Here is an 11,624-nt window from a genome sequence, read left to right on the forward strand (position 1 = left end):
TTAAGGGAGGGCTTAAGTTTCAAAGTCTAAGCCCTGACCCTTTCTTGAAAGGCTTGAGGGCTGGGTAGGGCTAGCCCACGAATGTGTGAGTGCCTCATTTTGAGGGCTTTTACGGCCCATGGGCCGGGTCGGGGAGCAGGCGGGCTGGGGCTTGAGGGCCATTTTGACACCCCTCTTAGAACAAGTTCAACCAATAAGATATTGGTTTGGTTTTGAGTTTACCCTCCACCGAACCGATAAGATGACATTTTAGAAATATTTATGATTAATTTTGTATGTGTTTATTAATTGTGTGACTGAAATTAATCTATTTAATTTAGAATTTATTTGACTTTATACTTTTCGGTTCGGATCGGTTCGATTTCGGGTTATAATATGTCATATTGGTTTAGTTTCGAATGAAATATAATATTATTATCAGTTCGGTTTGGTTTCGGGTTTCCAATTTTCTTATTGGTTCAGAACCCGACCCAAACCGATCCATTTATAGCCTAGTTATACATATTATAATGTTAGAGCATCTCTATGTGGAGGTATCACTTGCATTTTGCCTCCACCTAGAGTTAGTCAAATTTTACGGATACCTGCCGAAATTTTCGGCCTCAAGTATCCAGGTAATACCTCTACCACCTACTCACCTAGAGATGCTCATAGGAATGCAAGGGGCGGGGCATGTCACCTCCATAGACGCGAACATGTCTCTTAAGTTTTTTTTCACTCTCGAGTCTTGACGCGTGTTAAACTATTTTCTCTTTTTTTTTTGTACAACTTTCTAAGTATTATTATATTAATTAGTTCGCAGCTGGTGGTGGCAGGAGGAACCAGGGAGCTGGAACAAGCCCATAGCCCCATAGTAGTAGGCAACCAAATCTATCTCCCTAAGTTAAATGAGCATCGCACAATAACCTAAGCTTGCCCAATAACGTACTTCAGACCTCATGAGTAAGTGTGGTGCACTCTGCATCTCTGACAACCTCAGCTAGGAGCTGCTGTGCTGTAATCGCGGTTGACTCCCTCCCTGGCTTCTTCTACAGCACACGTTGTAAATAGAAAGTCAATCCTTTCGACATTATTATCAGTCTATGTCACTTCAAGCTAAGTGCCAAAAGTGGCTGATGTACAGTCCCAGGCATGTTGGGTTTGGGAACAACGAATGGATGGGTTGCATAAGATAACCGATCTGCCAAATAAAAGGATTATTTAGAGATGTGCTGAGAGCCATCAGCCATGCTATCTAGATCCAGAAATATCCAAGGAAAGACCGGAGAAGAGAGAAAGGGACCCAATATATGGTGATTTGCATTACCATGCAAGCCTAATGCTAACAAAAAAGAATTCTGACAAGTCAACCCATGGTCCACTTGGTACGGCTATGTTGACTTTTGAAATCGAAAAGGTGCCAAACCATTTTAATGCACACAAAATAAAATCCGGAGTTTCTTGTCTCCATGACAGAAACCATTCATGCACAAATTACAAAAGAATTTGAGATTCATTGCATCTATGGTGCATAAGGTTGGATGAGCCGCAATGTCTCCGAAGTTGTAAATATTCTAGTGGTAGTATATATATGGTAATTGACCATGCCCAGTAACAGGCATTTTAAGCATAACTAATAGATTCAGTTTCATGAGATACTTGAATTCAAAAAAGCCTTCAATTTGTTTTATAAATTTAAGTTATATTCAGTAATAGTTTTACAAGACAATGATAACCTTCAAATATAGGAGAAAAACATATAATAGTTCAAGGAGCAGTGCATCGATCTCGATTTAGAAACTAAGTACTAAACAATTTTCTTCATCACAGTATCAGATGGTGCTGCTTGCATGGATGAAACTGAATATCTGTTGAACTGAACTCGCAATGTCTTCTGCTGTAAACCTCGACTCGTTTGCAACCTGACATTTGGAAATTAAGATCTTTTTTAGCATATTAACATGTTAAAAAAGGGTTTGCATGTTGGAGCATTCTTTAGAGCAATAATTAAGTAGTACCTATACCTTGACATTGAAGGAATAGAGGACAGTTTGTTCAATGGTAGTAATATTGGTATGAAGAATGTTGAACTGCAAATCTTCCAATGCTGCTATTGTCTTTATAAGCTGTCCAGGCCTTCGTCGAGAGAGAATCTTTATCAAGGCATCAAAGCCTAAAACCTTAACTTCAACATCAGCTAAGCAGGTCTTGTTTTCAGCTGATTCTTCAAGAAGTCCAGTATCATCATAGTCCCCAAGCTTGATCTGATCACTGGGCAGAGGCATTGGAGGGAAAAATGGTGTTTGAGGCTGTTGAATTGGTAAGGAAGTGGAATCACCCATGTGTCTTGGAGCTTCTCCACTCCCATAGAGTCTCCGTCTCTTTTGAGATTCTAAACACTGAAGTAGTTGCTCCAACTCCCTTACAAATTCTATTGCTCCACCAATGATGGATGCTTGATCTCCCTGTAAATTTTGAGTAAACTAATGGATCACGGGAAGAAATCTACATCCAACTTTATGGAGCGCAATAATTATATCATTTACAGAAAGGAAGCTACGAATGAAGTCTAAATTGCATAACAATGTAAATGGATGTCTTGATGAAATAATGTTAAAAGTGAGACATACCCTTTGTACATAAGAACCAGGCATGAGAGCTCTTAACACTCTTAGATGTTCATTCATTTGTTTCCTTCTATTACGTTCAACTGCAATATGAGTCATCCTTTGGCTCTCAACTTCCTCACTTGTCTTAACTGATCTTGGCCTCTTTCTTCGATTCTTCACTTCAGAACCCGGGTTCTTTAGAAGACTTGCTCCTAGAAAACCAAGTGGTATCGAGTTATTCTCTGAGACTCGAGCTTCTTCTTCCTCTTCATCAACTATAGTGGTCACATTCCTTCCTACACTAACTCCATCAAATACATTCTCATTATTTCCTGTCACTGAATGATTCATTAGAGTCTGATCCTGCAACTTATCATTCAGTACTGGAAACTTGAGGAAGTACACTGGGTCGATCCCATTTTCTTCGGTGTTGATCTTGGTTTGATTCAAAGCCAGTTTTGGTCCAAAGTCTGCAAATTGCATAACTTCTGCAAAGTTCAACTTGTCAAGAGAATTTGAGCCTCCAAAATTAGTAGATATTTGTTGGTGTGGAGGGTTGTTGAACATGTAATCCACCATTTCGACGTTGTTTTCACTTGGATTTTCACTTATCCTTGGCTTCATAAGCTGGGAATGAGGATGATGGTCTAGGGAGTAGTCTAGTCCTCCATAACTCCCAGGCAGATCTGTCTGCAAGAATTGGAATTCTGAGTAAAATAACATGGTCATGGATTGAGTATTATAACCTATCAATTGCACTTTTATACGTGAGAGCTTTGCTTCAAACATTTTTGACTAAGATAACTCACAGAAACATGACTTAAGAGTCAACACAGTGAAATATATGACCCGTATTACTGTTACGAGTAGATTAAACCTTGTGTTTGATCATGTTGTAATTCGTAATAATTTAACCTTGTGTTTTTTTTTGCTTGAGTAATAATTCAACCTTGTTCCCTTTGATGATCAATACTGTCTCCCCTGCATCTTTGGTTAAACGTTACTGACTGTTGCTAGTTGCTAGTTGCTAGTTGCTAGTTGCTAGTTGCTACTAATAATAGTCAAAATGGTGAATTTTAGCTCGTCTTCTGCCTCCTCATTGGTTATTGTGTGTTCGTGCTTGTAGAGAAGAGGGGAAACCAATGTGACAATCAAAATATTCAAATGACAAACAAATATGTTCTGCCATTTTAAGCTAATCAAATGCATTAAACCAAGATTATTGATTGTAAAGATGATGCTAATTTATCAAAACATGGTAACTCGAAAGTACCGCGTCAATCATATACTTATAGAAAAATATAAAATTTTAATGATCTCCATACTTAAATGTACTTCTAATTCTCATCTATCCAACTATAGCTGGGCCATGCATAGTACATAACCTTAAGAAAATGCGCTTACCGCGTAGTCCACCTCTGCTTCTCCTTTCTCCATTACTATCTTCTAAGTTGTCTCAGAAGAATGACACAAAAAAATAAAACATCCTCAAATATGTTGGTTCATCACTAACAATTCATTTTTACAAAAATATGATCCAAGTAAAGCTAATAGATGCATGAAAAGGTATTCTATTGTTTTTGGAGAGAGGAGCCTTTGGTATTAAATGAAGTGGAGATAAATTCCACCTCAATTCACCACCTTTAATTTATATTTTTCACAGGCCACCAACGCTCTTTATATAGCTTTTTTACACTTTTTATCTCCCACCCTTATCTCATGACACCTATTTAATTTTAATTGTCAAAGTCCAATCTCACGAAATGTCTTCATTTTCAAAGCAAAATTGTTTCAATTGGTGCATTCTAGTGTCTAACTTGCCTACCACTATATGGATAAATAATTTGGTGGATTCATTTCAATACATATATATAGACACAGCTCTTAACGCAATAGGCAGCAGAACAATGCTAATAACAAAACCTCATAGATTCACCTAAGGCTCTCTCGGCCTAAAAACTAAAAAGTGACACTCACTTTTGGTGAATTAGATTGTGAAGACTCTGGGTTTGGGTTCGAAGGTATACCTATTTTACTTCCAGTGTTGATCTGGCCCTCAACCACATTCGGCCCGCTTGGCCCTAAATCAGTGGTCGACATATTAAGTCATATATTGGTCCGGCCCAGCCCAGCCCAGAGATTCATCACGAGATGGGAGAATTGAGGGAATTGACTTCTTCACGTTATCAAAAAAAAAAAGGAATTGACTTGAAGTGAATTAAGTGGTAAATATACTTTTGCCGTGATCATGGAATTTTTTTATTATGGAAAATCAATACAATTTATGTGTACTATGTACGGTTCTAAAATTTGCATAATAGCTTTAGATAGATTTATTATGTCACACTACAAAACAAGAACAGTGAAGGGAGTAAAATAAACCAACCGTGACAAAATTTTACTCATAAATCGTGAAATTTATAGACAAATCGAAGATGCATGTAAAATCAATAGGTGCCGATGCTAACCTTGAAGAAGTTATCTAAATGCATGTCTCCACCAAAGTCATATCCATACATTGTTCTAAAAAATGGCGTCTTCTTCTCTCACCCGAGTTGTGTTTATTGAGTACAAATCTATTTTAGCGTTCAAAACGCAAGTAATCAAGTGCTTTATTTTGCTTTTACTGGAAATTACGAAGTCAATTTGATACTTGTGCTAATTCCAACTAAGAAATGCAGACGAGTGTCAACAACGAACTGTCCAAGGTTTATTACAATGTAATAGGCATGCGCTCGTGCGTGCATTACGTGTGTTCCATAAGCAATAAAAATTATGTCTCAACTATTTTCTTTTTCTTTTTTCTTATGTACATTTTGCTAAATTATGTCGTATATGATGACTTTGCGTCATAACTAATTTTTATTGGAAGTTTTAATATTAAATGAATAATGTGGAAGTAATATAATATAAAAAGAGCTTTGAATTACCCTATCTCAATTATGAAATAGAAGTCTATCTCATATTGCCCCAAAACTTTTCCTGCTGCCTTGAGAGTGAGATACGTAGATACATATTATGTCTACGTCAAGTAGGTATTCTGCATGGCCATAATACACCACCACAAAGTCGCTAGTAGTCATTTAAGGTGGAAATTTCCTGAAGATACATGTACGTAATGCCGTAATGGTATTGATGAGCAGTATATGAAGCCTACCTGTTCCTTCAAAGTTCGAGCGGGTCAACATTAGCATTCAGCAAAGCAAAGCAAAAAAGTAACCATCACGGGTTAAAAGATATATTGGACCTCTTACCTTACCATCATCACATGATAACCAAATTTTTTTACGTAGTTGACTATAACTTTTCGTTCAAAATAGGAAATCTATCCAACTATAAAACAGTAAGCGTATGGCGTGGTTTTCATTCCTATCTGCGTTGAACAATTCTTAGTCTCTAGTCCAGGCCTGCCCAAGGCATATGTTGTCTAAGCCCTTGCATATGCTCTCGATATAAACCAAAGAAAGGCCCTGTGAAGCTCTAAAAAACAAAAGCTCACTATAGTGTTAGAAACCCAAACAAAAGCCCATCCACAAGAAAAGAAAAATGAAATAAAGTCCTAAATTTGCAAACTTTGCATTGGGCCTTTCAGACACAGGGCTGACCCTAGTCTCCACCACCAATTTTTTAGCTCTGAGCATTGTCATGGACTGGTCCATTAAATGTTTTACAATAACACAAAATTAGGCCAGTTTACTGTTGCGTAAATAATTGTCGGGCTTGCATTTAGGAGACTGCCATATGGTCTGTGCTGAATGAACGTACATGTTTTAATCAGTGTTTAAAAAAACGGATTTAAACAGGTTGAACCGGGGTCCAACTGGAACCGGTAAATTTTCAATTTAGGTTGGTGAAAACCGAAACTTTTGGTTAGACTTGGGTCTAAGCTAAATCGAGGTTGACCGTGTTTTTTTTTTATCGTGTTTTTTTTGTGTGTAATTTTCTATTTAGTGGGGGGAAATCTTCATTAACCCATAAAAATTAATAACTACTACATGATGTCTGGGGTTGTGTTTGGGATTGTGAAAAAACATATTAAACTAATTTTAGCTCAATTATAAACAAAAGGCTAGAGTGCTGCAGTTCCCAATGGCCATCGTCCAAAACTACAAATAATAAACAGTATAGTTGATATCATATGCCCTGTCTTGGATAATATGCGGACAAATAACTTTGATTTCCGTCCTCCAAATAACTCAACCCAATTGCATAAGTACTTCAATAGAAAAACAAATGCAGCATCTTTGTTACAGACTTACAGCCAATATTGAGTGAGAAGCCATTTTCATTCTTCGTTTAGTTTTAACTTTTATGCAAGCAGCAAATGTTTCACTTCATATGTATAAAAACGTCTAAAGAAGTAAGACCTTGCTAATAGAAACTCTAAGCATGGGACAAGACGGCTTGGATTAAGACCTTGTCAATGTGTTTGGACGGCAATTCATAAAAAATGGTTGATTTCATCCTTCATATTCATGCAAGTTATCTGCTCCATGTAAGTATATATTGAGTGCTCAATCCATGCTAATTTCATAACTTCACCTACTTTTACATTCAAACTTCTATTGCATCGATTCTTTGTCTTTCCAAGAAAGGATTAAGTACAGTTTGAGATGGCCAGCCATATCATGCTATTGTCTCTACTAGCTTTAACTTGCTCTGTTGGAGTTCTTGCCTTTGAGCCTAGTCCGTTGCAAGATTTTTGCGTCGCTGATTCTAATAGCTCAGGTAGTCTAAACTGGATAAATAGATGATAGCATTAGCTTAATTTTGTAATCCACACTTGGATAAATTGTTTTGTAAATTACATAGATTTCGGACTATTTATTTGGTGATACTGGTACATTAGTACATTTAGGAAATGTCTCATGTTTCCTCTTATCCTTCTTTTCGCAGCACTAGTCAATGGAAAAGGCTGCAAGGACCCAAAGCTTGCTGAATCAAAGGATTTCTCTTTTTCTGGGCTACACTTACCAGGAAACACATCCAACTTCTTAGGGTCCAATGTTACCCCGGTCAATGTGGCTCAAGTACTAGGACTCAACACTCTTGGCGTTTCCATTGCACGCATAGACTTTGCTCCATGGGGACTTAACCCTCCACATTATCACCCTCGAGCGAGCGAGATCTTGACAGTATTGGAAGGAACACTTCATGTTGGTTTTGTCACCTCAAATCCCGAAAATCGCCTAATCTCTAAGGTCCTTCAAAAGGGGATGTTTTTTGTTTTCCCAATGGGTCTCATTCATTTCCAACGCAATGTGGGATATGGAAATGCTATTGGCATGGCCGCCTTCGGCAGTCAGAATCCAGGTGCGGTCACTATTGCCAATGCGGTATTCGGATCAAACTTGCCTATTCCAAGTGAGGTTCTGACTACAGCCTTCCAAGTGAATAAGAGTGTAGTTGACTTCCTGCAAACAAAATTCTAGAGGACTGAACAAACGGTCTAGGGGACAAGACTAAGAATTCTATTTTCCTTTCAGCAATGTGTGTGCCGTGTATTTCTTGCTTGAAACTAATATTTTCTGGACAGATTGTAATTTAATTAATTGTTAAAAAAATTATTAATTTATGAATGCTCACTTCTGTGCAGGGCATTGGCTAACATCGGCTAGTAACACTTACAGTTAGTATAATTTTAATGTCTATCTGTATCAACTAAAACACCAAATTGTCATGCATATATAGCCTGATATCACCTTCACCGGCCATCTTTTTTTGGAGATTCGATCTACCTATCAAACAGTTGTTGTAGTATAAATCTTCATTTTGTCAGTTTTGTCCAAGCAAACAAACTAGACTCCTTGTTTAATTTACTAGCGAGTTGCAACAAGAATACAATAGATCGTGCAGGACCAGCAGCCGGGAGTCTGAATCTGTTGTGTTGTGGCTTTCCTGATTATATGTATAGTTACCAGTCGAGTTAGATGAGTATCGATCACTTAGGTATGTCCCGCACAATAGGATGTTGCGCTTGCTCATTTGCTCTGTTGCTCAACGGCCTTAAAGCCTATTACCTTTTTGAGATCATGTGGGTGCATTTTTTCAGCATAAAAGAGGTGATCATGTCCATCAAGAGTTTCCTAATTGATGGACTCAAGCAGGCCGGGCAGAATCAAATATACTTGGGTCTATTTGGAAGTTTTCCTATGGAATTGGAATTGAAAATATAATTCCAAGACTGACAATTTCAAATAATTAAAATTTCTGAATATATAGAAATCTCAAGTTTCTGCCCCTTATAGAAACTAACCATTCATTGATTTTGGGGATTTAAGGTTTTGATTCCGGTGCAAAAAAGGTTGCCAAACAGAGTGATTCTTAATTTTCGGAAATATATTATGAATTCCACCCTAAAATCCTGATTGCCAAACACACCCTTGAAGTGATCAGGCATTTACATATTTCTTTGCTTTTTCAATGTATGGGACAAGAAGGCTTGGATTGAAGTAAGTGAAACTTTATATCTATGTGTTCGGACGACAATTTATTAAAAAAGGATGACTTCTTGAATTCACATTTCATGCAGATTGTCTGCTCCATAACTATATATAGAGTGCTCAATCTATGCTAATTTCATAACTCATGCTACTTATACATTTATACTATTACACCATCACTTTGTGTTTTTCTAAATTCAAGTTTTGAGATGGCCAGTTATATCATGATATTGTGCCTAATAGCCTTAACTTGCTCTACTGCTCTTGCCTTTGAGCCAAGTCCTTTGCAAGATTTTTGTGTCGCTGATTCTGCTAGCCCAGGTATCTTATACTAGATGGCCGGAGGCAATACCTTACTTGTGCAACGGAATGTGGATAAAAATTCTTTTGAGAATCACACACATTCTGAATACTTATTCGGTGTTTATAATTTGTTTACATATACATTTCAGAGTACTTGCTCCAAAATTTCTGCTTCTAAACCTGGTTATTTATAAATATTGTACGTTTGTTAAATTATTCATCTCTCACATTTCCCCTTTTCCTTCTTTTGTGTGTTTGTGTGGCAGCACTAGTGAACGGTAAATTCTGCAAGGACCCAAAACTTGCTGATGCAAAGGATTTCTTCTATTCTGGGCTACACTTACCTGGAAACACATCCAACTTCTTAGGATCCAAGATCACCCCGGTCAATGTGGCTCAACTACCAGGACTCAACACTCTTGGAATTTCCATGGTACGCATAGACTTCGCGCCATGTGGTGTCAACCCTCCACATTATCACCCTCGAGCCAGCGAGATCTTCACAGTATTGGAAGGGACACTTCATGTTGGTTTTGTTACGTCGAATCCTGAAAATCGTCTAATTTCCAAAGTCCTTCTAAAGGGAGATGTTTTTGTTTTTCCAATGGGTCTCATTCATTTTCAACGAAACATGGGTTATGGAAATGCTATAGCCATAGCTGCATTCGGCAGTCAGTATCCAGGTTCGGTAACTATAGCCAATGCCGTATTCGGATCAAATTGTAATATCCCAAGTGAAGTTCTCACTAAAGCTTTCCAATTAGATAACAATGTAATTGATTATCTAGAAGCAAAATTTTAGAGGAACTACGGGACAAGATTAAGAACTCTAATTCCCTTCATCAATGTGTGTGCCATGTATTTTTTCGTTCGGAACTAGTACCGACTTGATATATATATTATAATTTGATTTACACGTGATTTTTTTTTTATGAATTAGTGAATGGTTGCTTGAGTTAACACTCTTTGTATGTAAATTTTCAACTTTTAAATCAAAAAAAATTTTGAGACAAAAAAAACAACTCAGTCTTCCGCACCATTTTATTTATGAAATTGTTTGTGATTATTAGGTCTCATTCTAGGAACTCACCTAGGGCCCCCCAAAACTCAGGGATACCCCTAGTTGTTGCATCAACTGAACAAAGCCCAATTGAATTGAAAATTTATGATTTTTTGCGTTGCAGAAGGATAACACTGGACAACTTTAAAAGTTGGCCATTCCTGGAAACAAAATGAAAAATTAAGTCGAAGAAACGATATACAAACGATATACGAATAGGTTGGGCCGGTACCGGTGCAATTCAATCTTGGTTGGACGTGCCATAGTATTTAAGAGTACTATGAATCTTCAATCTCTCTCTAGGAAGTTTTTTCACAGCATATGTAAATTGTGAACCAAAACAAGAATCGAGCAAAAATATACACAAATTTTGTAAAAGTGAGTTTGTAGAGACAAAAAATAAAGTTTGTAGATACAGAATCTCTTTCTTCAACTTTTATAAGATTTCACTGTGAACCCAATATCTTCTTACAAAAGAAAAAAAAAAAACTCATTTACGTTGTACCTGTTGTTGGTGATGTTTTTAGATAATGCAAAAACTTCCAATTCAAGCATAACTAGTGTTCTAAAAAGCGCTAGGCGGTAATTGGGCGGTGGGAGAATGCAGAGCGCCTAGGCTTTCTAGGCAGTGTCTAGACGGGCTAGGCGCTTAAGTTTTTTTCCCCTAATATATATAGTAATACACTAATACACACCTATACTACAAGAAATGAAAAAAATCATTTACTATAACTCAAAAAATAAACATATACAATGATACTTATTACAAAAATGCGTAATAGTTGAATAATATCGACTTCATATAAAAACATACTCTTTGTTATAGTAATATATAATTTACATTAGACTTTAGTCTTTTAAACTCATTCAAATCTTAAGCCTACACGGGCCTTTAATTTTTGACATTTAATCATTCAAAACAAAAAACAAAAAACAAAAAACAAAAAACAAAAAACAAAAAACAAAAAACAAAAAACAAAACTTGACATTGGATGAGCTAAAGAGTCCAACAACCTACCCCCTAAATGGTAGGTATATAGCCTCACCTAAAAAAGTTCCCACCACAATCCCACTCCCAATGAGAAGGTCCTCCACATAGTAACCTAAATTCCAACTGTCTTTCAATTCTTCACTAATTGAATAAAAAATTCCATTCTGCACCCCTCTCCTAATAAACATCCCAAGGGCAGAAAACAAATAATACCTGTGCAAACCCCTCAAACCACCAAG

General features: G+C 37.0%; 3 protein-coding genes across 4 annotated transcripts; 2 read left to right on the forward strand and 1 right to left on the reverse strand.

Moving 5' to 3' along the window:
* Window positions 1-1,618: 1,618 nt before the first annotated feature.
* Window positions 1,619-4,201, reverse strand: FMA (basic helix-loop-helix (bHLH) DNA-binding superfamily protein). 2 transcript variants are annotated; one of them, XM_086559369.1, is made up of 4 exons: window positions 3,993-4,201; window positions 2,610-3,278; window positions 2,004-2,444; window positions 1,619-1,901 (listed from the first exon to the last, which is right to left on the reverse strand). In XM_086559369.1, exons 1-4 carry the CDS (start codon window positions 4,023-4,025, stop codon window positions 1,812-1,814), a joined length of 1,233 nt encoding a protein of 410 aa, XP_086415495.1. In that variant the 5' UTR covers window positions 4,026-4,201; the 3' UTR covers window positions 1,619-1,811. The 2 variants fall into 2 exon arrangements, with proteins under 2 accessions (XP_086415495.1, XP_086415494.1); XM_086559368.1 differs by lacking the exon at window positions 3,993-4,201 and having other exon boundaries at window positions 2,610-3,589.
* Window positions 4,202-7,114: 2,913 nt separating this feature from the next.
* LOC147500552 (putative germin-like protein 2-1) lies at window positions 7,115-8,196 on the forward strand. The gene is made up of 2 exons (XM_086562154.1): window positions 7,115-7,316; window positions 7,485-8,196. Exons 1-2 carry the CDS (start codon window positions 7,202-7,204, stop codon window positions 8,018-8,020), a joined length of 651 nt encoding a protein of 216 aa, XP_086418280.1. The 5' UTR covers window positions 7,115-7,201; the 3' UTR covers window positions 8,021-8,196.
* Window positions 8,197-9,240: 1,044 nt separating this feature from the next.
* Window positions 9,241-10,151, forward strand: LOC147500553 (putative germin-like protein 2-1). Its single transcript, XM_086559370.1, has 2 exons — window positions 9,241-9,352; window positions 9,601-10,151. The coding sequence occupies exons 1-2, from the start codon at window positions 9,241-9,243 to the stop codon at window positions 10,134-10,136; spliced, it is 648 nt and encodes a 215-aa protein (XP_086415496.1). The 3' UTR covers window positions 10,137-10,151.
* Window positions 10,152-11,624: the final 1,473 nt, after the last annotated feature.

The sequence above is a fragment of the Coptis chinensis genome, chromosome 5, assembly GCF_015680905.1.
Source record: "Coptis chinensis isolate HL-2020 chromosome 5, ASM1568090v1, whole genome shotgun sequence".
Classification (NCBI taxonomy): Eukaryota; Viridiplantae; Streptophyta; class Magnoliopsida; order Ranunculales; family Ranunculaceae; genus Coptis; species Coptis chinensis.

Bases quoted from the DNA above. Each gene is read 5' to 3' on its own strand.
- FMA (XM_086559368.1), bottom strand. From the start codon at position 3,377: ATGTTTGAAGCAAAGCTCTCACGTATAAAAGTGCAATTGATAGGTTAT. The intron at 2,445-2,609 runs GTATGTCTCACT...CAAAATTTACAG, and splicing joins CTGGTTCTTATGTACAAAGG to GGAGATCAAGCATCCATCAT. The intron at 1,902-2,003 runs GTATAGGTACTA...TCCAAATGTCAG, and splicing joins TCTATTCCTTCAATGTCAAG to GTTGCAAACGAGTCGAGGTT.
- LOC147500552 (XM_086562154.1), top strand. From the start codon at position 7,202: ATGGCCAGCCATATCATGCTATTGTCTCTACTAGCTTTAACTTGCTCT. The intron at 7,317-7,484 runs GTAGTCTAAACT...TTCTTTTCGCAG, and splicing joins CGCTGATTCTAATAGCTCAG to CACTAGTCAATGGAAAAGGC.
- LOC147500553 (XM_086559370.1), top strand. From the start codon at position 9,241: ATGGCCAGTTATATCATGATATTGTGCCTAATAGCCTTAACTTGCTCT. The intron at 9,353-9,600 runs GTATCTTATACT...TTTGTGTGGCAG, and splicing joins CGCTGATTCTGCTAGCCCAG to CACTAGTGAACGGTAAATTC.